Below are 22,166 nucleotides of genomic sequence, written 5' to 3' on the forward strand. Positions count from 1 at the left end.
GTCCTTTTTCATTTATTTTGGAAGACCTACAGACTTTAAAAAAAAAACTGGTTTTAGCCCTAGCCAGTTTGGCTCAGCGGATAGAGCGTCGGCCTGCAAACTGAAAGGTCCCAGGTTCGATTCTGGTCGAGGGCACATGCCCGGGTTGTGGGCTCAATCCCCAGTGGGGGACTTGCAGGAAGCAGCCGATCCATGATTCTCTCATATCACGGATGTTTCTATCTCTCTCCCTCTTCCTTCCTCTCTGAAATCAATAATAAAAATAATGTATTAAACACACAAAACTAATTTTAGAGAAAGGGGAAGGAGAGAGGGAGAGAGGAGAAAGGGGGTTGGGGGGAAGAGAGAGAGAGAGAGAGAGAGAGAGAGAACACAGATTTGTTGTTCCACTTATTTATGCATTCACTTATATGTGCCCTGACCAGGGATCGAACATGCAACCTTGGCGTATTGGGATGCTCCTCTAACCCAGTGTTAGGCAAACTCATTAGTCAACAGAGCCAAATGCCAACAGTACAACAATTGAAATTTCTTTTGGGAGCCAAATTTTTTAAACAAACTATTTAGGTAGGTACACTGTTATTAACTGAATTAGGGTGCTCCTAAGGCTTAGGAAGAGCCACACTCAAGGGGCCGAAGAGCCGCATGTGGCTCGCGAGCCGCAGTTTGCCGACCACAGCTCTAACCAACTGAGCTACCCAGCCAGGGCCTCTGTTTTCTTGACCATTTATTTTCCTCACTGACTGACTGCCGTTATTAAGACGTAGTCCTATTTTGTGTATCTTACCCGATTGTTAGAGAACCTAGCTTTATTTTTTGGTCAAAACACACAGAAAATGAAACAATACACTGAAAACTGGCTTAACTAGCAAAAGTCTCAGTGCCTGCTAGAAACTGACTAAGCCAATTGTAAGGGAGTTTTATTCAGTCATGTTGGTAGGAATGTGCCTCTTCTAATCACAAGTTTGTTTTTGGATGGGGAGGGGGTCAGATACTGTTGGAAGAACGTTCACTTGAATTGGTTTATCTTCTACCAATCTGAGTGCCTTCTACATGGACAGCAGAGGGTTGAGTGCAGGTGTTGTAATGATGAATGACTTGAAATTAGTTGTAAGACAGGTATATAAGCAATTCCAGTATGGGTTAGGCTGTGCTAAGAATTGTCATCATAATAAAACATGGCCCCATGGGGTTTTGGAAGAGAGGGAGACTGGCTTCTTTAAGCCGTTGGTAAGACAGTCCCCTTGTGGATTCAGACAAGTAGAAATTTTTTCTGGCAGCTAACCCTCATTTGCTTTTTTCTCCTGGGACTAGTATTAATACATATGTAAGTCAGGTGGTTGTGTCTTGTGACATCCTTTTGGACAGAATGCCAATTTGTGGGTTGGATAATCACACTTTTTGGTGGAACTGACCTGCTAAACTGCTGTACCAGTCAGTGCTATTGAAGAACTTAGGGTCAGCCTGGCCACTGGAGGTCCTCTTCAACGTTTCTATCAAGGATTTGGATGAAGAGAGTATACAGGAAGAGGCTCCATGGAAGAGAAAAAGCACCCTCTCCATTCAGTTCCTGCTATGCTTCAGCTAACTTACCTATACAGTGTGGTTTCATATCTTGCTTACCTCACAAGGTAGTCATAAGGATCAAATATAACGGATGAAAAGTACCTTGCAAATGATAAAGGACTACACATGGGTCAGATGGTAGTAATGCAAAATCTGTTAAGTGCCACACAGTTGGAAGGGCTGATTGGTAGACTTATATTGAAACAAGCTTGAGAATGCTTAACAACTTGGAATACACAAACTTCTGGGCCTAAACCAGGAAGCTGAGCAAGTCTTATATTTAGGTTAATGCAGTCACACAAGTCAAGGCACTAGCATTGCTGACAATGTACTAGTTTCAGTGATTATTAATGGGGGACCACTTGTACTTTATGAATATATTTTTTAAAAACATTTTTATTGCTTTCAGAGAGAGCAGGAGAGAGAGAATCATCAATGACGAGACAGAATCATTGATTGGCTGCCTCCTGCACATCCCACACTGGGGAGGAAGCCTGCACCCCTGACCAGGAATTGAACCGTGACTTCCTGGTTCATAGGTGGACACTCAACCACTGAGCCATGCTGGCCGGGTTTTTTCTTTTTAATATATTTTTATTGATTTCAGAGAGGAAGGAAATGGTGGAGAGAGATAGAAACATCAATGATGAGAGAGAATCATTGATCGCTGCCTCCTGAACGCCCTTACTGGGGACTGAGCCCGCAACCTGAGCATGTGCCCTTGACCGGAATCGAACCTGGGACCCCTCAGTCCGTAGGCCGACGCTCTATCCACTGAGCCAAAGCAGTTAGGGCACTGGCTGGACTTTTTATAAATATTTGTAAAAAAATCCATTCTGGAGCCGAAACTGGTTTGGCTCAGTGGATAGAGCGTCGGACAGCGGACTGAAAGGTCCCAGGTTCGATTCCGGTCAAGGGCATGTACCTGGGTTGCGGGCACATCCCCAGTGGGGGATGTGCAGGAGGCGGCTGATCGATGTTTCTCTCTCATCGATGTTTCTGACTATCTCTCTCCCTTCCTCTCTGTGGAAATCAATAATATATATATATATATATATATATATATATATATATATATATATCCATTCTGGAAAGCATTAATAGAAGTACTCTCCAGGTGCCAGCTAAACAGTTATTCTGAAGGCTGTATTGGTGGTCAGTATTGCATTGTAGGTGCCAGACATTTGATGGATGTTGACAAGCTCAAATGCATATAAAGGAGAGTGACCAAAAGAGAAGGCATTTGAAAATACAAGGCTGTACTAATATAGTAACCATAGCCACATTTGGTATTTAAAATTATAAAATTCAAAATTCAGTTCCTTAGTCACATTAGCAACATTTCAGGTGCTCAGTCCACATTGGCTACTATATTGACCAGTACAGATTAGAACAATTCTGTCATCATAGAATGTTCTACTGGGCATCACTGAAGGAATGGTTAAGGAACTGCGTATGTTTAATGTAGAGCAGAGAAAAGAGTTAGTGGATAACAAAGACTGCAAATTAGGGCTGTCATGAAAGAGAAGGCTGGTCCTGTGTTCAATTACAAGTTCCTGGGAGTATGATTTTTTTTTTTTTTTTGGCCTGAAAAAGAGACTTCTAAAGTTTTACCAAAGTGGAAATGGCTCCGTTTTGAGATAGTGAAAACTCTCTTGAAACTATTGAAGTGTATGCTCTATGTCCATCAGATGCTGTATAGTGGGTTCTCTTTAGGTGAGTGTTGGACTAGATCTCTAAAGATGAGTCCTACCTGTAACTTCTAGATTCAGACATCACCAAGTCCCAGACCCGCATGAACATGCTTTCCCTTCATAACTTGGAAGATCAGTACCACCACCACCATCCCCACTGGAAGAGGAAGATCCTCTTTTCTCAAATGTCCAATTCTAACACCTGTCAAGGGTGAAAATTCCTCTAGCCTTCTCGAAACATTTGATGATAGCATTCATCTTGATTTGCTTTCATTGTGTATTCCTTTGGTCTCTGTGGGGGATGGAATTACTGGAGATTTTCACTAGGTGGGAAGGAGGGGAAATTGAGTCATGTTGAGTTTGAAGGGGCAGCAGTATCCTCTTGTCAGTGATTTGCTGAAGAAAGATGTCCTACCTGCTAGAATTAACTGTATACACACCCGGGACTGCCTTGTTTGAGGTTTGCCCTCAACCTGAATGGCTCCTCCTCCATACCTTTGCATTTCCCAACCAATCCATCCACTCAAGGACCAGCTCAGACAGCTTCTTGTAGACTTTCTCACCCGCTCAACTCCCGAGCATTACAGTCTGTATCTGTGCCCTTCCCACTCGTACCTCGTACCGAGACTACTTACGCTATTAATCTTCGAACTGGAGGGAAGCGGGCAGGTTCAGGGTCGGTTCCAGTTTGGTGTCCCAGGACTTCGCGGACATCAATAAATGTTGGTTTGAGCGAGTACAATTGTACCGGAAGGACAATCAATTCTTCCAAATGCCCAGAAAGCATCTCTCGTTGCGATGGCCTCCGGAGCTCCAAGGAAGTCAGGAGAGCGGTGAGAAACAATGTGCGTGGCTGGGCAGGACCGAGGTGCTGGCTGGGGCGGAGAGCAAAAGGCTCGGCCCGGCGGGGCCACCCTCCTCGTGACTCCTCCTCCCCCTCCTCTGTTCCGAGTCAGGTGATTCCGGGCACGTGACGGGCACCACCTACCCTGCTGCCCCCGAATGGCAGCTCCTGCAGCCAATGAGCGGCTGGCCTCGGAGCGGAGCCAATGAGGGCCGGGATGGGGGAGGGGGCGGGCCGCACGGCGGTGGCGGCTGCCGGGGGCGGCGGCGGCGGCGGCGAATTGGGGAGGCGGCGGCCTGGCTCGGCCTGGCCTGGCCTGGCCTGTCAGGGCGCGGGTGTCGGCGGTCCAGCACCATGTCCCTGCAGTACGGGGCGGAGGAGACGCCCCTTGCCGGCAGTTACGGCGCGGCGGATTCGTTCCCCAAGGACTTCGGCTACGGCGTGGAGGAGGAGGAAGAGGAGGCGGCAGTTGCGGGCGGCGGGGTCGGGGCGGGGGCCGGCGGAGGCTGTGGCCCGGGGGGCGCGGACAGCTCCAAGCCGCGGATTCTGCTCATGGGGCTCCGGCGCAGCGGCAAGTCCTCCATCCAGAAGGTGAGTGGGGCCGCGCCGCGTCCCTCCGCCCCTCCGCCCCTCCCCGGGGACGCGGGTGGCAGCCGCGCGGGAGAGGCCCCCCGGAGAGGGCGGCGGCCGGCGCTGGCCGCAGGGCTGGCCCCCCGCGCGTTTCCTCTGAGAAGCAGAGCCCCGGGCGCGGCCCGCGCGGGGACCCCGACCGGTGAGTCCACGCCCAAGTCTGCGGAGGCCGAGTGGGTCCCCGAAGGCGAAACTGGCCGGCAGGAGGCAGGTGCCCGTGGCACCGCAGGGGACCTCCGCCTCCCGGGAACCAGCCCCTACTCCCCAGTTCCCACTTGGAGAACTTCACGGACTCCCTCCCCTGCCGTGTGTGTGTGTGTGTGTGTGTGTGCGCGCGCGCGCGCGTGCCCCCCGCGCACTCCAGGCGGCCTGGGTCTGCAGGGCTGCCAGGTGAGCCCCAGCGAGCAGCGTCCAAAGGAGTTGCGATGAAGTCACGGCCATTGGTTTGCTCTTGTTGCTAGTGCAGAAGGCTATCGTACTGTAGCATCACTGGGGGTGTTATTCCACTTACGTTAGTACTTGCGGCCTGGCGAGTATAGTCGCTGGTGGCATTACCCCTGACTGTGTGGCTGAGAATATTTGCAGACCCTTGTCAGTGCATTTGCTTTCACTTAGGAGGGCCTGTCGGGACCGAAGGGAGGGCTGTGCACTTTTTCGCAAGGGGAATGCAGAGAGGCATGGGTGACCTGGTCCTGAAAGGCCAGATTCCTTCCCCTTTGCCCTTTCCACTCGGTTGCAAAGGTCTGTCCAAAATAAACCTTCCTGTGATAATGTGCAGAGATAATGTTTTAGAAAAGTAGTCATCTTTCCGGTTTACTGGATTGCTTGCTTTTCACCTACCTCTACAGCAAAATTTGGGTACATTTATGGTAGGTATTTAGCAAACTAATCTTAATCCGTTTCGTATTAATATTACTGACTAAATCTTGGGAGTGACTGTCCATTTTTCTCTTTTAGAAAGTAACTGAGAGAGAGAGGCAAATTAGTTTTGTGTTAGAGTTGCATGGATTGCAATTATTGTGATACTTAACAATTGTCTTTACCGTTTCTTTTCTCAGGGGTTTCCCTGTCAATTACTCCTGTATCCCCCATATATCACTTTCCACTTGGTATAATTACTGTCTTTGTTTTATTTCTTCCACGAGACTGCAAACTCATTTTCCATTTCTGACTATATTGGAGCCTAATGTAGGCATGCCAATAAGTGGATTAGGTTCTTTAAATTATGTTAATTCAGGGTAGATTTTTAAACTTTTGATACAAAGTTGAATAGTCATAAAATTGTCTTTCTTTTAACAGGTGGTGTTTCATAAAATGTCACCCAACGAGACCCTCTTCTTGGAAAGTACCAACAAGATTTATAAAGATGACATTTCTAATAGTTCCTTTGTGAATTTCCAAATATGGGATTTTCCTGGGCAAATGGACTTTTTTGACCCAACTTTTGACTACGAGATGATCTTCAGGGGAACAGGAGCATTGATATATGTCATTGATGCACAGGTAGTTGGGGGAATCATTGTTGATTTATTTTTCTTCTCTGGTGGCAAAAGATGTAGAAACAAGACAGAGTTGTTTATCTTTTTTGTCATGTGCTTCTTGCAGCTTATTTTTTTGCCAGTAGATTCCCTAGCAGTACAAGAGATGCAGCTGTGAAGGTGCTTTGTGAGCAAGCATGGCTTTGTGAGAGTACAGAATAGCAGATGATTAGGAGATGTGGTTTATATCCCTGAGTTCTAGTTCATGAGAAGCTTTCCACTTTTATTTGTTAATAGTAGAAGTTGCTGTACTTCAGTAACTATTACAATAATGATGTCACTCACTGAAAAGATCTCATCAGTGCCCATAATATAAGAATATGGAACTGAGTAAATATTAAAGTGAATAGTGTCCTTAATTGTCTAAATTGAGTTTAGCTTAACAAGCATTTATTAAGGGCCTAGCAAGTGGCATGCCCTCAGATAAAAAATGGGACACGTCTTAAGAAGCTTCCTTTTTATACGAGTGCATTAGTTAGTGTTTTCTGAGTGACAGGCTCTGGAATGGGTGCTTTCACAGAGCTGATCTAATGTAATTTATCTTTTACAAACTCTGAGGAATGTACTGTAGTTCCAGTTTTATGGATGAGTAAACTGAGATCACAGTCTTAAGCAACCTGCTCAAAGTCATATATCTAATAATGGCAGAGCTGGGATTACTTCAAAAAGTCTATTGGGAAGAAATGTCCATTTCCTTTTTTTTTCCCTTATATTATCAGTATCAAAAATTACAACATTTACTTGGTAATTGAATTTTTTAATCTTAAAGATCTGTTGAGTGGTGAAAGTTAATGTATTTGTTTGAGTATGAATAGTTAGGGTAATATATTTTCTGTGGTTGGGGAAAGAGGTGTTTTGAGGCTTTCTTAACTTGACTTTGATAAGATTACTTTTAAAAAAACTATATTTTTTCTGACTTACAGGATGACTACATGGAGGCTTTAACAAGACTTCACATTACTGTTTCTAAAGCCTACAAAGTTAATCCAGACATGAATTTTGAGGTTTTTATTCACAAAGTTGATGGTCTGTCTGATGATCACAAAATAGAAACACAGAGGGACATTCATCAAAGGGCCAATGATGACCTTGCAGATGCTGGGCTAGAAAAACTCCACCTTAGGTAACAACAACATGTGTGTTTGATATGAGCCCTGAAAAATGTGTCAGTGTATTCCCATCTCTGTCATTACAAACACAAAGCTTTCTGTTACCAGTATATCCTTCCCAATTCTGTAATGTTTTTGATCTCTTCTTTGTTGAATTCAAGCAGTTTTGGGAACCTGATGTTATTGAGGAGGTACTTTCCCTCTTTTTTTTTGCATTTTCCTGGAGGTTGAAGTCATGTGAAGTCTTTCTGTTGGTGCTTTTACAGATTCATCCCAAGAGACTGGAATCAGGCTTTTTCCTCATGGCGTAAAACTGTTTTGGGACTTCCCCCTCTTGGTTTCATCTTTTCTTTTTTTTTCTTACCTCAGTTCAAGGACTCTCTGTCACATTTGCTGTAGATCCCTGTGGCTTGAATTTTTACAGTATTTTTCTTAGTAGAAGAGCCTTTTATACATTCAAGTGATGACTCTAATGTATCTTGTTTATATTTTTTTAAACACTGTATGCTTTTATGAAACTCTAAAGTTTGGGTTAGGTGGGTTTATCCTATAAATCTGCTTAGGGCTTCAATTAAGTTTCAAGAACTGCTGATTCATAATTAAAGACCATTAAGAAATTATTAACATATATTTTTGTGTGCTATAGGTAGGAGTGAGTAATAGAAAGTTCCCAAGAAAATGTCCTCTCGATGATTTAAACAGCTACTGTTATAAACAGCTTAAACGGGAAGCAGGGGAGAAATTCAAGTGTCGCTATTTCCTTATCCTTGGTCTGTTACAATGACTTCCTTATAGGCTCAAGCCACCCCCATCCTGAAATACTCACTAGGGCCTCAGACTCCAAGGTCTTTCAGTTGTTCTTCTAGAAAATCTTACAGAAAACTCTCATTGAGCTCTAGTTTACCTAGATTAAAAATTTTAATGTTTGTAAGTAATTTATGTATTAAAAATAATCAACAGTATTTGTAAGAGAAAGTGGCAGTGTCTCCCCAATCATTTTTTGGGAATCCACTATTAGTGGATTTTAAGCCGTGATTGTCCTGTGTTCCCCAACGCCCATAGGAATCCTAATCCTCTACACCAGGTGATTCTAATGTGCAGCCAAGGTTGAGAACCACTGCTCTACACCATGGCGTGTCCCTTCCCAGGGCATCCCATCCCAGTGGTGCATACTATCCCTTTCCCCGGTGCGTTATAGGGCTCTAGGCCTTGTTAACCTCAGGATTCTGCATCACGCTTTTAATAACTACTAGCAGGCCTGTGGATGAGGCACCATTTGATTTCTGGTTTCCAGAAACATGGCATTCGAAAATGCCCTGTTCTCCCTGTCCCTGCCCACCTCCAAGCCTCACTGCCCCTGCACACCTTCTCACATTGCTAATCTTTTGACTAAAGGAAACACTAAAATATTCCTGTGTCTTCAGTGCCTTTAGGGGGTCATCTTGGCCTCACCTATTCCTTTGCTCTCACTTCAAGAGTAGAGCCCTATCTTGTTAAGCTCTTAGGTTAGCTCCTTGAAAGTATCTTTAAATTACCTGTAAGATATGATACACTCAGTTCTGTGTTTCTGACTTTACAGTATGTACTTATAAATGTGTCATAGATACAACTACATAATGAAGATTATACTCACTGGGTGAAAAAGCAGGTAGGATTGTTCATCCTGTTTAAATTGTTAAAGGCATCTCTCTCTCTCTCATTCTCAGATACGTGTTTCACTAAATATATAGATGTTGCTTCTCTACCTTACATCCTTTTAGGCTTCCCCTCTCTGTGAGGCCCCAGCTGCCATCCTTCCTAATAAGTTATTTACATACATCCTAAGCATCAGTTGTATCTTTTATTTATTCAAATATTATGAGCACTGTTTATGGTAGTGGGCTTGCAGCTACAAAGAAGACTGACTGACAATCTGTCCTCATGGAGCTTACATTCTAATGAATGAGACAGATCAAAAGCACTTATAAATAAATGTATAGTGTAATTTTAAGTTCTTGTCAGTGCTATGAAGAAAAATTAGGGAAAGCGATGGTACAGAGGTACTATTTTAGGTAGAAGGATCAGGAAAGAACTTTCTGAGGAGGTGACATTTTGGTAGAGTCCTGAATTACATACTTATTTGCTAAATGTCACCTATCTCCTCTAAGCTTTCTTTTGATTTTTGTCAGTAATAAGCTTAAGAAACTAAGCTTTTTGGATGAAATTGCAAGGGCTTAGGTGAATATTCAAGTTTCTGCATCTGAAAATGCTTTCCTGGGTAATACCTCAAATGCCTTTTGTATAAATGCAATAAAAGGGATGGATAGCTACAAACCAGGTGGGGACACTGCATTTGTCATCTTGAACTATGGGAATGGTAGACAAGATAAAAAGCTTTTAATTTACTGAAATAAAATGTTAAGAAACTTAAAATTTTGTGTATTATGATCATTGTCACCAAACTTGAGATTTTTCAAATTAATCAAACTGTATTGTTTTTCAGCTTTTATTTGACTAGTATCTATGACCATTCAATATTTGAAGCCTTTAGTAAGGTGGTACAGAAACTCATTCCACAACTGCCGACCTTGGAAAACCTATTAAATATTTTTATATCAGTAAGTGAGCTATTTAATTCACTATAGTTTTGATTTCATTTTCATTGAACATATTTGTATTATCAAATTCTCCAAAAATGGCTTGAATCGAGTTGAAAGACTAATGACGCACTTAACAGATAACATAAATAAAAACATTAAAAAAGGCTTGAGTTATTTTCTGAATTCTTTCCTTAGAACTTACCCTTTTTATCTTAAAATGAATTGATGAAAAATTTCCTCATGCTTTTTTTTAATTTATTTATTTAAAGAATATATTTTATTTTTTACAGAGAGGAAGGGAGAGAGATAGAGAGTTAGAAACATTGATGAGAGAGAAACATCGATCAGCTGCTTCCTGCACACCTCCTACTGGAGATGTGCCTGCAACCAAGGTACATGCCCTTGACCGGAATCGAACCTGGGACCTTTCAGTCTGCAGGCCGATGCTCTATCCACTGAGTCAACCGGTTAGGGCTCCTCATGCTTTTTAAATGAAAAAATATCTTCATGATGTCTGTTTCCTGAAACAAGTGAAAAGCAATTGGAAAAGACTGGGTTTTGGGAATTTGGCTTAGTTTATTTCTCTGCATTAATGGAGGTCACATTGAAAAATTGATCTTTTCGTTTACTTGCTAACCTTAGTATCATTTTACATTCATGCATTTTGAGGAATTCAGCTTAATTAAGGGGGTGGATATAGAAGGGGGTCTTAATATGAGGTGACAGGAGGAAAATTTGACTTTGGGTGGTGGGCACATGGTACAATATACAGATCTTGTAACAGACAATCACTCATGAAACCTATATATTCATGTTGACTAATGTCACCCCAGTCAATTTAGTAAGTAAAAAATAAGGATATCCCTCCAATGAATTTAGTAATCTTCATTATATTTTCTAAGCATTACTTTGAAGGACTTAGTGTGTAGTGATCTTGAGTTCTTTTGGGCTTTTGGGTTATGCTAGATGTTGGCATCTAATATAACTAATATTTTATGATTTGCTAATGGTCATATAAAACCCTCTGGTGTCCGGGTCATTCAGATCAGATACTGATTATTGTAACAAGAAAAGGTTACTGAAAATGTAGCATGGCTTGATTTTTGGAGGATTTCTTTGTTTTGTTAATTTTATTTATGATGTCTTAGAAAATCATTCAAGTGAAAAGGAGAGAGAAAAAACAAACTTGACTGACTGATGATGCAATTATGTCAGTAAATCAGCAGAGAAATAAGTTCACTTTTATTCTTTGGCTAACAGAAGTGTCACTTTCCCCAGCACTATTTGGTTATTTTGGAATTGGGTTGTGTCATTAAAAATGTCCTTGGATGTTCATCAATATTCAAGATCTTTGATAAGTTGCAAATTGTAATTTTTTTAAAAAAAAACTGAACACTTCCTCCATTTTGTTTTTCCAAGAATTCAGGTATTGAAAAAGCTTTTCTCTTTGATGTTGTCAGCAAAATCTACATTGCAACAGACAGTTCTCCTGTGGATATGCAGTCTTATGAACTTTGCTGTGACATGATTGATGTTGTAATTGATGTGTCTTGTATATATGGGTAAGTTATGTACGTATTTCTGTAAGATCTCCGGTGGAAAACTACTAGTTTGATTTGTCAGAGGGACTAATTGCTGAGGCCTCCAGCAAGTACTGTCTGAAGTAGACTCGTTCTGACCATAGTACTTCAACTTGGAGTATGATTTCTCTGTAGGTGGGCTGCTGGGTTTTACTCCTTCAGCGAGAATGAACAAGAATGGTTGAAAAAGTGTGACTAGGGCCAGACTTTCTCCTGTCATTATTTGAGGGGGTTTGCACTTCGTCTTCTCATTTAGGGAACTTAGCTAGATAAAAACACGAGGTTAATTTATTTAAAACATCTTGAGTAACAGAGTGAGTACTGTTCCTAACTTAACCGGAGGCTTTGTGGAATGAGGGTCCTTAAGGAGTTGGAATTTTGGATGTTAGAAGGACTTATACATATAAAATTTTGACCTATATGAGTTTCCAAAGTAAATCTCTAAATTACAAACTCTCCCTTTATGTAAATTCACCAAACTATACAGAAATTTATAAAAGCCAGTAGAGGTGTGATTTTGTACATTATCCCAGAGAGATGAGTGAAAACTGGCGAATTACTGGTATTTTAAAAGCCCAAAACCTGTGTTGCCTTTGATAGCCCTGATTCCCTAATACAGTGATTTTCACCAGGTGTGCTGTGGCAGGCACACAGACGGCTGCAAGAATTTTTATTGTATTTAAAAAAAATATATTTTTATGATTTCAGAGGAATGGAGGGGGAGAAAGAGATAGAAACATCAATGATGAGAGAATCATTGATCAGCTGCCTACGGCATGGCCCCTACTAGGGCTCGAGCCTGCAACCTGGACATGTGCCCTTGACCAGAAATCGAACTGTGACTTCCTGGTTCATAGGTTGACACTCAGCCATTGTGCTATGCTGGCCAGGTTGCAAAAAACTTTGAAACATGTAATACCTGATGGTTTAGTCAGGGCACTCACCTCTTTTCCCTCCGATTGTCAAGTAAAGAAAAAAAAGGACAACAGCCAGCACAACAACAGCCATCCGGTGTGAATGAATCAAAATTACACCTTTTTTAAAATTGTCAGATTGTCAAAAAATATAATACATTTTTTGGTGTACTGCAGAATTTTAGTAATTAGTTTCTGTGTGACATGAAATGAAAAAGTTTGAAAATCACTGCCTTAATATGTTAACACCAGCACTTCCAACGCACTTTCTGATGCTATAACATTGCCTTTGCTTTCTGATACCTGTGTCCTTTATCTGTTGGTCTCTGCTCCATCTAAACTCCTCTTTCATTTCTCTGTTCCTACCCTTGACCTAGGTCTTTCTGCCTAATTTGTCAGTGTCTTTCTCCAACTACCTCCGAGTAGGAAAATGCATTTGTCTCACCTGTTCTTGTCTATTCTTGTCTTCCATTTCTATTTATCACTTTTGTGATTACATGCTCTCCTTTGTTTTGATTCTTTCCATAATGAAATGAGATGTCTGTTTATATTATTCAGTAAAGTTTCATGTTTCCATTTCTAATTTTAAAAAGTGGATGAATTACCCCTGGCTGCTGTGCCTTGGTTGGGTATTGTCCCGTGCACCAAAAGGTTGCCAGTATGATTCCTGGTCAGGGCACATGCCGGTTGTGGGCTTAATCCCTGGAAGGGGGCATGCAGGAGACAGCAGTTTGATGTTTTGCTATCACATCGATGTTTCTCTTTCCCTCTCCCTTCCTTTCTAAAAATCAGCAAAAAATAAAAAAATGAATAGAACGTTTGTTTTTTCTTTAAAACAAATCTAAACTTTGTAAGCCAAATTTTTATCTCATTAACACAATGTATGCATACACTTTGGTGTGCTTTATTATAGTTTAATTTGCTTTCTTACTTGACTATTAATTTACATTTTTTGAAGGGGGACTTCATATAACAATTCTAGAATGTCAATTCTAATTTAATAAATGAAAGCTTTCAGAACCTGTAAGACTCACTTTATAGGCATCAGGATTCCTCAGTATCTTTGATAGACTATTTTAGTTTTTTTCCTTACTCTTTTTTCACTAATGGCAGTTTTTGTATTTTGGTCCTTCTTTATTTGCAGACTCTGTCAGTACAGATTAGCGTGAGGGAAAATTTACCTAAATGGCTGTATTCCATGCATTTTAGGTAAACAAGATGAAGGTGTGAATGCATGGGATGCTGCATCAAGGTCTGGGAACCCTATACACCTAAACGAGAACTTCTGTGCCAATATATTTAAGCCCGTATTCTTCTTTCTCAAAACACATTTGGGAAACTGGGTGGAAAGACATGTCATTGTGCAAATGAAATGTGACAAAATACTTCGTTGGGAACCCTGTAATGAATAATACTTTCTTTTAAAACAGGTTAAAGGAAGATGGCAGTGGAAGTGCTTATGACAAAGAATCTATGGCAATTATCAAGCTGAATAACACAACTGTCCTTTATTTAAAGGAAGTGACTAAATTTTTGGCACTGGTTTGCATTCTTAGGGAAGAAAGTTTTGAACGAAAAGGTAATGGCATTTTAAAAATGCTGTTTTTATGTTAAGTTCTCTTGTTATAATTTCTTAGGTTCTTGAAAATGAGAAAATAATGCTGCAGTGTTAGAACTGTGATTTTTAACTGGCGTGCCGCAAGGATTTTTAAAACACGCAGTATTGACTACTTAGGGCACTGATCTCTTTCCCTTAGATCGTCAAATAAAAAAGGGACAGCTGGTAACAGCAGCTGTCTGTGTGAATGAATCCAAATTATACCTCTGCTAGCGGCCTGATGCACGGAATTCGTGCGAGGGACTCGGCTCCCACAGCCATGGCAGCTTGCCTCAGCCCTCACAGCCGCGGCTTTGCCTGGAAGGTCGCCTGGAAGGACATCCTGAAGGTCATTCGGCTATCCGGTCTAATTAGCATATTATGCTTTTATTATATTTTTTCAGATAGGGGAAAAATATTTTTGGGTGTGCTGCAGAATTTTAGTAACTAGTTTATGTGTGCTATGAGGTGAAAAAGGTTGAAAATCACTGTGTTAGATGATTAAAAGCTCAAACTACTTTTCTCCCTTCCCTTCCATATTTAGTCAGACTTACGCCTTCCTTCGTTTGATCTGCTGTATTAAATCAAGTTCTTTACTCCAGTCTCTTATTGCAGAGCTTTTCATTACCAGCTGCCTGCCATTTGGCTTCTTCCTGAGCTAGGTTACCGGGTTCCCTCCTTGCTGCCAGTGGCCTTTCCTCACTCTGTGGCTTCTTCACCTTCTGAAGCCTCTCCAGCCTTGAAGCTTTCTTCCCTCGTGGCTTCCCCAAGCCTCACCCTGTGGACTGTTTTATGTGTTTGTTTCTCTGACTGTTTTTCTTTTTCTTGGTGCTGAGTGTCCCTCAGCAGCAAGTCTTTCTGCTTGCTTCTCTTATTCTCCAGGCCGGCTCATCCAAGCCATGGCTTCAGATAATCTTCTTTATGTGGTTGGTTGGAAAATTCACATCTGCAGCTCTGACTTGGGCCACATTCCTGTCCCATGTTTGGAGCTGCTATTAGTAAGACATCTATATTTAATTAAATATTTGACTATTATCTTACCCAGGTGTCAAAAACTGTTGAAGGCCTTTGTTTCATGGCCTTCCTGGCACCCTACTCCTGTTACTAGTTTTGACATTTTTTTGGTGTCCAAGCTTAGCTGTCTTGTTGTGGGGTGACATTGCTGAAGGGGCTCTTGCAGATAGAGGGCATTCATTGTTCTCTTTTTCCCCATTCTTTTCCTGTATGGCTTACATTGAATTTTCACCAAATCTTATCATTTGTTTCTTGGAACTGTTTCTTGGATTTTCTTTTTTCTTTTTTAAAATATATTTTTATTGATTTCAGAGAGGAAGGGAGAGGGAGATAGAATCATTGATAGGCTGCCTCCTGCACGTCCCCCACTGGGGTTCAAACCCGAAACCTGGACATGTGCCCTTGACAAGAATTGAACCTGGGACCCTTCAGCCCACAGGCTGATGCTATCCACTGAGCCAAACTGGCTAGGGCGGTTTTCTTTTTCTTTCCACTGTCATAGGACCTCATCCCTCTAGGCTTATGGTGCTGCAGCAACTTTGTACTTGAGATTATGCATTCAGCATATACCGGGGTGGGCAAAAGTAGGTTTAGAGTTGTGAGTACCTGAAAAGAGTTGTATTCTTGTGTTATTATTAGTTGTATTATTTTTATATGAATAACCATAAACCTACCTTTGCCCACCTCTGGATATATATAGAAGGCTTGTATGTATCATCTTTTATTCCAGAGGAAGACTAGAATTCAGAAAATTACTTATGTTATTACTTATGGATCTATAATAGCTCTCCATTATTCACTGCAACAAGTCCCTGCTCTTCTCCCTGAGATCTTAATGTTAATTAATATTAAATGATTACTATTCTTTCATTAATGTTAATAATAATGAATTATTTCAGATATGTGTAACTTTTTGGATAAAATAAAAATGTTTATATTTCTTTGAGCTTAAGAAGTAACACATGGCCGAAACCGGTTTGGCTCAGTGGATAGAGCGTCGGCCTGCGGACTCAAGGGCCCCAGGTTCGATTCCGGTCAAGGGCATGTACCTGGGTTGCGGGCACATCCCCAGTGGGAGATGTGCAGGAGGCAGCTGATCGATGTTTCTCTCTCATCGATGTTTCTAACTCTCTATCTCTCTCCCTTCCTCTCTGTAAAAAATCAATAAAATATATTTAAAAAAAAAAAAAAAGAAGTAACACATGACAAATACATGTATGCCCTTTGTGTCTTCTGTGTTATTTCTCAATTGAAAACCCCTCCTTTGCACTTGTAGTGTTTTATTTTTCCCCATGCATGATTTATTCATTTACTTCACATCTATCTATAAAGTATAGAGTATAAATGATCTAAAAATGTAAATAGTGTTTTCTGCAAAATTGTTTTTGAGATTTATCCATATTGATAACATATAGCTCTATCTAGTTCATTCATTTTTTAAAAATATTTTTATTGATTTTAGAGGAAGGGAGAAGGATATATAGAGAGAAACATCAATGATGAGAGAGAAACATCATTGATCGGCTGCCTCCTGTACTCCCTACCAGGGATCGAACCTGCAACCCAGGCATGTGCACTGGCAGGGAATCCAACCGTGACCTCCTGGATCACTCAACCACTGAGCCATGACGGCTGGGCCAGAACATCATTTTTGAAAAGACATTGCCCTCCAAAGTGGTTTTACCATTTTCACGCCTGTTAGCATTGTGTGGTAGTTCTTGTCACTTTATGTCCTTGGTAATACTTGATGTTGTTAAGACTGTTTAGTCACTATCAGTCAGGTAAGTGAAATAACATCTCATTTGGCTCTAATTTTTACTTCTTTTACTAGTTAGGGCAAGCAATTAATTACCTTTTTATGCCTGATCAGGTTTCTTCTTTGGTGATTTACCTCTTCTTATTCTTTTGCTTTTTTGTACTGATCTTTTTTGTACTCTATCTTTTTTGTACTTCTTAGGATTTCTTTATTTTTCTCCACTCTGTTTAAATTTTTTTTAAACTCTTGATTATGGAAATTTTCAGATGTACACAAAAGTAGACCACACACAATGACTCTTCATGTACCCATTTCCCTGCTTCAGTAATCATCAACATAGGGTCACTCTTGTTTTCTGTATGTCCTTTTCCCAATGAAATGTTTTTTACTCTTTTGTTGTGAAAACTGTCAAACATATTTAAAAAAGTAGAGAAAATCATGTAATGAACCATTTTTAATCTGTCACCCAGATTCAACATTACCAAAATTAAAGCCAATCTTATTTCATCTCTATACTTCTTTTTCTACTAGATTATTTTGAAGCAGATACCTGACATCAAATCATTTGTCTGTATAGATTTCAGCAGATATCTCTAAGAGGTAGTATTCTTTTTCAAACGTTAACAGTATTACCATTAATACAGGTAAACAAATTAATAATGATTTCATAATATCAAATATCAGGTCAGTGTTCAACATTCCACAACTGTTAATTTTATTTTACCATTTGCATAGAAGTAAATTTTAATGTAGTTGAACTTATCAAAACTTTTATAGTTTTTTCCTATGTCGGAAGGACCTTTGTAATTTGGTTCTAACCTACTTATTTAGACTTGATTCTCAGTACTTTCTACCAAGAATTCTCTGCCCCTTTCTCCAGTCAGACTCGTTTCTGTCCCATCTTTCGCCTGTGCTGTGTACTGATTGCCAGCTTCCTGCTGTTGTCTTATCATTTTGCTCCTCTTTCCTGCCTGATGAAATCTTACTGGTTTCCCCAAAGTGCTGCTTCATCTCTGAAGTTTCATTGACTGCTTTTGCCCTGCACTTTGCTTTCCCTCCTTTGGACTTCTTTATCGTTTGTAGTCACTGTGACACCAGATGGTTTTGATTTGTTTGTTGTGTGTCATCTTTGTGTCCCAGTGTCCTTGAGGGCATCATTTCTTTTCTTTCTGCTCTGCCTTCTTAGCACTGTTTTCTGTTCTCAAGGTCACTTCATGGTTTGGAATGGCTCCAGGAGCTTTGGCCATTTTACCCATATTCCAGTCACTAAGGAGGACCAGGGGTGAGGAAAGAATACAGCCTCTTCCTTTTTTAAAGGAGACTTCACTGAAGTCCACACACTTACACTTACCTCAGTGGCCAGAATTGGTCATGTGGCCATACATAACTGCAAGGAGGCCTGCGGAGTGTAATGTTTCAGCTGAGCACCAGTATGCTTGTGCAGAATTGGGGTTTTGTTTCTGAGGTAAAGAAGGAGAATGGATAGTTAGTGGGCAGCTAGCCATTTCTTTCATAAAATAGAACTGTTTGGTTGATCAAAATTTTACTTGTAAGCCAGTTCATGAAACATGAAGAAGGAGCTGCTTTGCCTGAGGTGGGGTACAGGCTGCCTGAGGCTCTGCTGGGGGCCTCTGGTACCTCCCAGACCCCAGGGCTCTACTGAACAGTTTGCCAGCGATTATTCTAGCTGTTTCCTTCAGTAGTCTTCATTAGCTGCCCCAAAGATGTGTAAAAGGAAAAGCTTGATAATTAAAAAGTATTTTATTTTCATTTTATTGTAAATTTTCTTAGCAAATTTACCTTCCTCACTCCTTTTTTTTTTTTTTTTTTACCTGTTTATTCCCAGGCCCCAGAGGTAACCAATGTTAACAATATCGGCATATGCTTTATTTATTTTCAGTGTAGGGAATTCCTCAGCTGGATGTATGTTTTTCAATAAATATCAATTTATTTTTTTTCTGTCACCAAATGTTTCTTAGTAGATAATTTCACAGTTGACATTCAGGAGGACTGATCTTCTTTTTTCTCCTTGCAGGTTTAATAGACTACAACTTCCATTGTTTCCGAAAAGCTATTCATGAGGTTTTTGAGGTGGGTGTGACTTCTCACAGGGGCTGTGGTCACCAGACCAGTGTCCCCAGCCTGAAAGCATTGGCACACAATGGCACGCCTCGAAATGCCATCTAGCCTGAATTCCAGTTGTCGGGGCTCTGTGCCAGCTTACTCTTCACTCCAGGGTCAGATGCCACGTGCTGCAGGACATGGGAGTTGCCACTTGTGGGAATCTGGTGCCTGTCCCACCAGAGACGAGGGGTAGAGTTTCTCATTTGGATGAAAACCCCTTCAACCAGTGGTCTACAACCGAATCTACTATTTCTTCTTTTTCAAAAATGACAAAAAAGAATTCTAGAGGCCACAGAAGTCAAGTGTGTGTTTCTCTTCTTTGGGGTCCTACTTTAAGTAGTTGGGATATTTTGGACCTGGAGACAACACCGCTTACCCATCCTTTCCATGGAATGTTGCCACCATTTACCAGTTGAAAATAATAGAACTGAGTTTTTATATGCTCCACTTAGGTTTTCAGTTGAGTAGTCTCTAAAATGCTGCCTTGCTTAAGTTCTAACACTGCCTCTCAGACTTCAGTTTTGGACATTGCATACCTAAGACCTTTTAAATGCATTTGCCTGCTAACTCAGAAGACTTGTGGTCTCACTGCAGCAAAGGACATTCCTGTATTTGTTACTGAAGAAATGAGAACATTTTATGTTGCATCAGATCAAGGGCAAGGTTCAGCAGTGGAAGCACTGAGGAAAAAATTTTAAAACAGAAGAAAATTTTTGCAATGGTGTTTTGGGTACCAGATATCTGGGTTCTTTTCTCCTGCATATGATAAATGATCATGATCAGTGTAACAAAGGGAATTTAAAAAAAATTGTTTTCCCCAGAATCTCCTTCTTCTAGGAGAGGAACTCATTATGTCATTGAAATATTTAACTCATTTTTCTTTAAACTCGATACCAGCAGCTACATATCTTTTATTCTATGCTATCTAGATTCTTTAAGTACAGCTGTTTTGTTGACCATGAATGACCCTAAGGCACTGGTCCCCTGGGAGTTGGAGAGAGCACATGTGTTGTTAAACACTCTTCGTCTTCAGTATTCTGACACCAAGTGTCACCTGTGGTACTTCCTTCACCTAGCATATTAATTCATAATTTTTTCTTGTTGTTGGTTGATACCCTTTTTGTTGATTTAAACTTACACATTATTTTTACTTCACATGCCCAGTAGTCATTTATTCCAAAGCCACTGGACCACTTGAGTACATAAGTGCCACTGTTGAATGAAATGTGTATATTCAGGTCTGTAAACCTAACAGTGCAACTTGGAGTGCTTCCTGCAGATGACTCTGACTGCTGAGTATTTACATGGACCATGGTGATATCCAAAAGAAAAGTGCTTTTATATTTATAGATTATTTCATTGAACTATATATAAAATGGGTATCAATAAATGTATTTACACCAAAATCAGTTTTTTTTATTTGCCTACCATATGAGAGGATGGGGTGATAGAACATTGGGTTGTCCCACTCTGTCACCTTATCATCCATTTTCTTTCCTTTGCTGCCTCATGGTTAACATGCCTATGTTTCAGGACTTCAAGTTCTGTCCTGATGCAGGAATTTCATATCTTGTGGCCAGATATCTCCCCTGGGCTGTTTCTGCTTAGGATAGGAGATCTTGGCCCAGGTAAAAATGGTTTTTTGGTTGTGGTATTTCATACCAACTGATTTCATGATGGGGAATATCTAGGGCCTGGCATAATTGATTATTAAATCCAAGCTAGGACGGAGAGGAATTAAGCAGAACACCATATAAAAATGTGTGCTGCCCTAGCTGGTTTTTCTCAGTGGTTAGAGCATCAGTCTGCGGACTGGAGGGTCTTGGGTTCGATTCCAGTCAAGGACACGTGCCTCAGTTGCAGGCTCAATCTCCAGCCCTGGTTGGTGTGTGCCAGAGGCAACCAATCGATGTGTCTCTTTCATATCAATGTTTCTCTCTGTCTCTCCCCCTCCCTTCCACTCGTTTTAAAAATCAATGGAAAACATATCCTTGGATGAGGATTAACAACAACAACAACAAACTTGTACTGATTCCAACTTGTGATTCATTTCTTCCAGTTCCTGAGATATTTATTACTGACTTTTATATGTCGGTTAAATCGATCTTTATCTATATCGATGCTCATATAGTTAGGCTGGGTCTAAATGGTTTGGAGTAAAAAGCATACATTAGCTTATTAAAAGGGAGGGAGGTCAAAAGATCTTTACTTTCATAATTGGGCTACTTTAGAAGTTCAATTTTAAAACTCTGAAATAGAAATCACAGAAATAGCCCAGGCAGGTATGGCTCAGTTGGGCTGTCCTGTGCACCAAACGGTTGTTAGTTTGATTCCCGGTCATATGTGGGTTACAGGCTTGATCCCCAGTGGGAGCATGCAGGAGGCAACCAGTCTCTATTTTGCTCTCACATTGATGTTTCTCTCTCTCCTCCCTTTCTCTAAATATCAAGAATTAAAAAAAAAAAAAGTAAATCACAGAAACACAGTGAAAAACAACCACCATAAATCCTGTATCCTTTTTCAAATTATGGAAACTAAGTCCAGAGGATTAAACAGCCTTGTCTAGGGTTATGGATGGTGTGACCATGTAAATTACTCCAGATGTGGTACTGTTGAGAGTGCCGACACTGCAGTAGGTGTAAACTGCACTGTCTTCAGTAAACCAAGGGTGGCCGACCTTGTCATAGATCTAGTTGGGGGCCAGCTGGGGCCTGTGCTTCAGATCTGGCAGCCCAGTGCTGCCTGCCTTTATCTTTTGCCTCCGGCTCCCATTGGTTAATGGAGGTAATGTCTCTAGATGAGTGTAACATGGCACATAGATGCCCAAGAAATATTATTTCTTCCCCACTATGGAAAATTACACATTCAGAGTGATTAAGGAGAAAAGGTGAAATAGAAATAAAGTCAATGAGGAAAGGGGACAACTCAGGAAAGGGGAATGGAAGAATCATATTGAACTATTAAGGATTTGCCTGATGTGCACCTGAGAGATGTTAATGTGTGCCAGGCTACCTCAGAGAGAGCAGGGACAGATGGTGAAATAAAACCTTTAAAATCTTTTGCAGCCAGGTGTTACAGCTGTTCCACACATCATGACCTCTCCCACACATTCATGCTGGCATGCATACACATATGCACATATACACTGAGTGGCCAGATTATTATGACCGGCCAGATTATTATGACCCCCATCAGTACTTTATTGACACTTCCAAAAATAC

General features: G+C 40.9%; 1 protein-coding gene across 1 annotated transcript; it reads left to right on the forward strand.

Moving 5' to 3' along the window:
- The first annotated feature begins 3,156 nt into the window (after positions 1 to 3,156).
- Positions 3,157 to 20,347, forward strand: RRAGC (Ras related GTP binding C). Its single transcript, XM_081085887.1, has 7 exons — positions 3,157 to 4,695; positions 6,034 to 6,237; positions 7,196 to 7,395; positions 9,864 to 9,978; positions 11,380 to 11,522; positions 13,885 to 14,033; positions 18,857 to 20,347. Exons 1-7 carry the CDS (start codon positions 4,282 to 4,284, stop codon positions 19,006 to 19,008), a joined length of 1,377 nt encoding a protein of 458 aa, XP_080942013.1. The 5' UTR covers positions 3,157 to 4,281; the 3' UTR covers positions 19,009 to 20,347.
- Positions 20,348 to 22,166: the final 1,819 nt, after the last annotated feature.

This window comes from Myotis nattereri (assembly GCF_964212035.1).
Source record: "Myotis nattereri genome assembly, chromosome: 3".
Classification (NCBI taxonomy): Eukaryota; Metazoa; Chordata; class Mammalia; order Chiroptera; family Vespertilionidae; genus Myotis; species Myotis nattereri.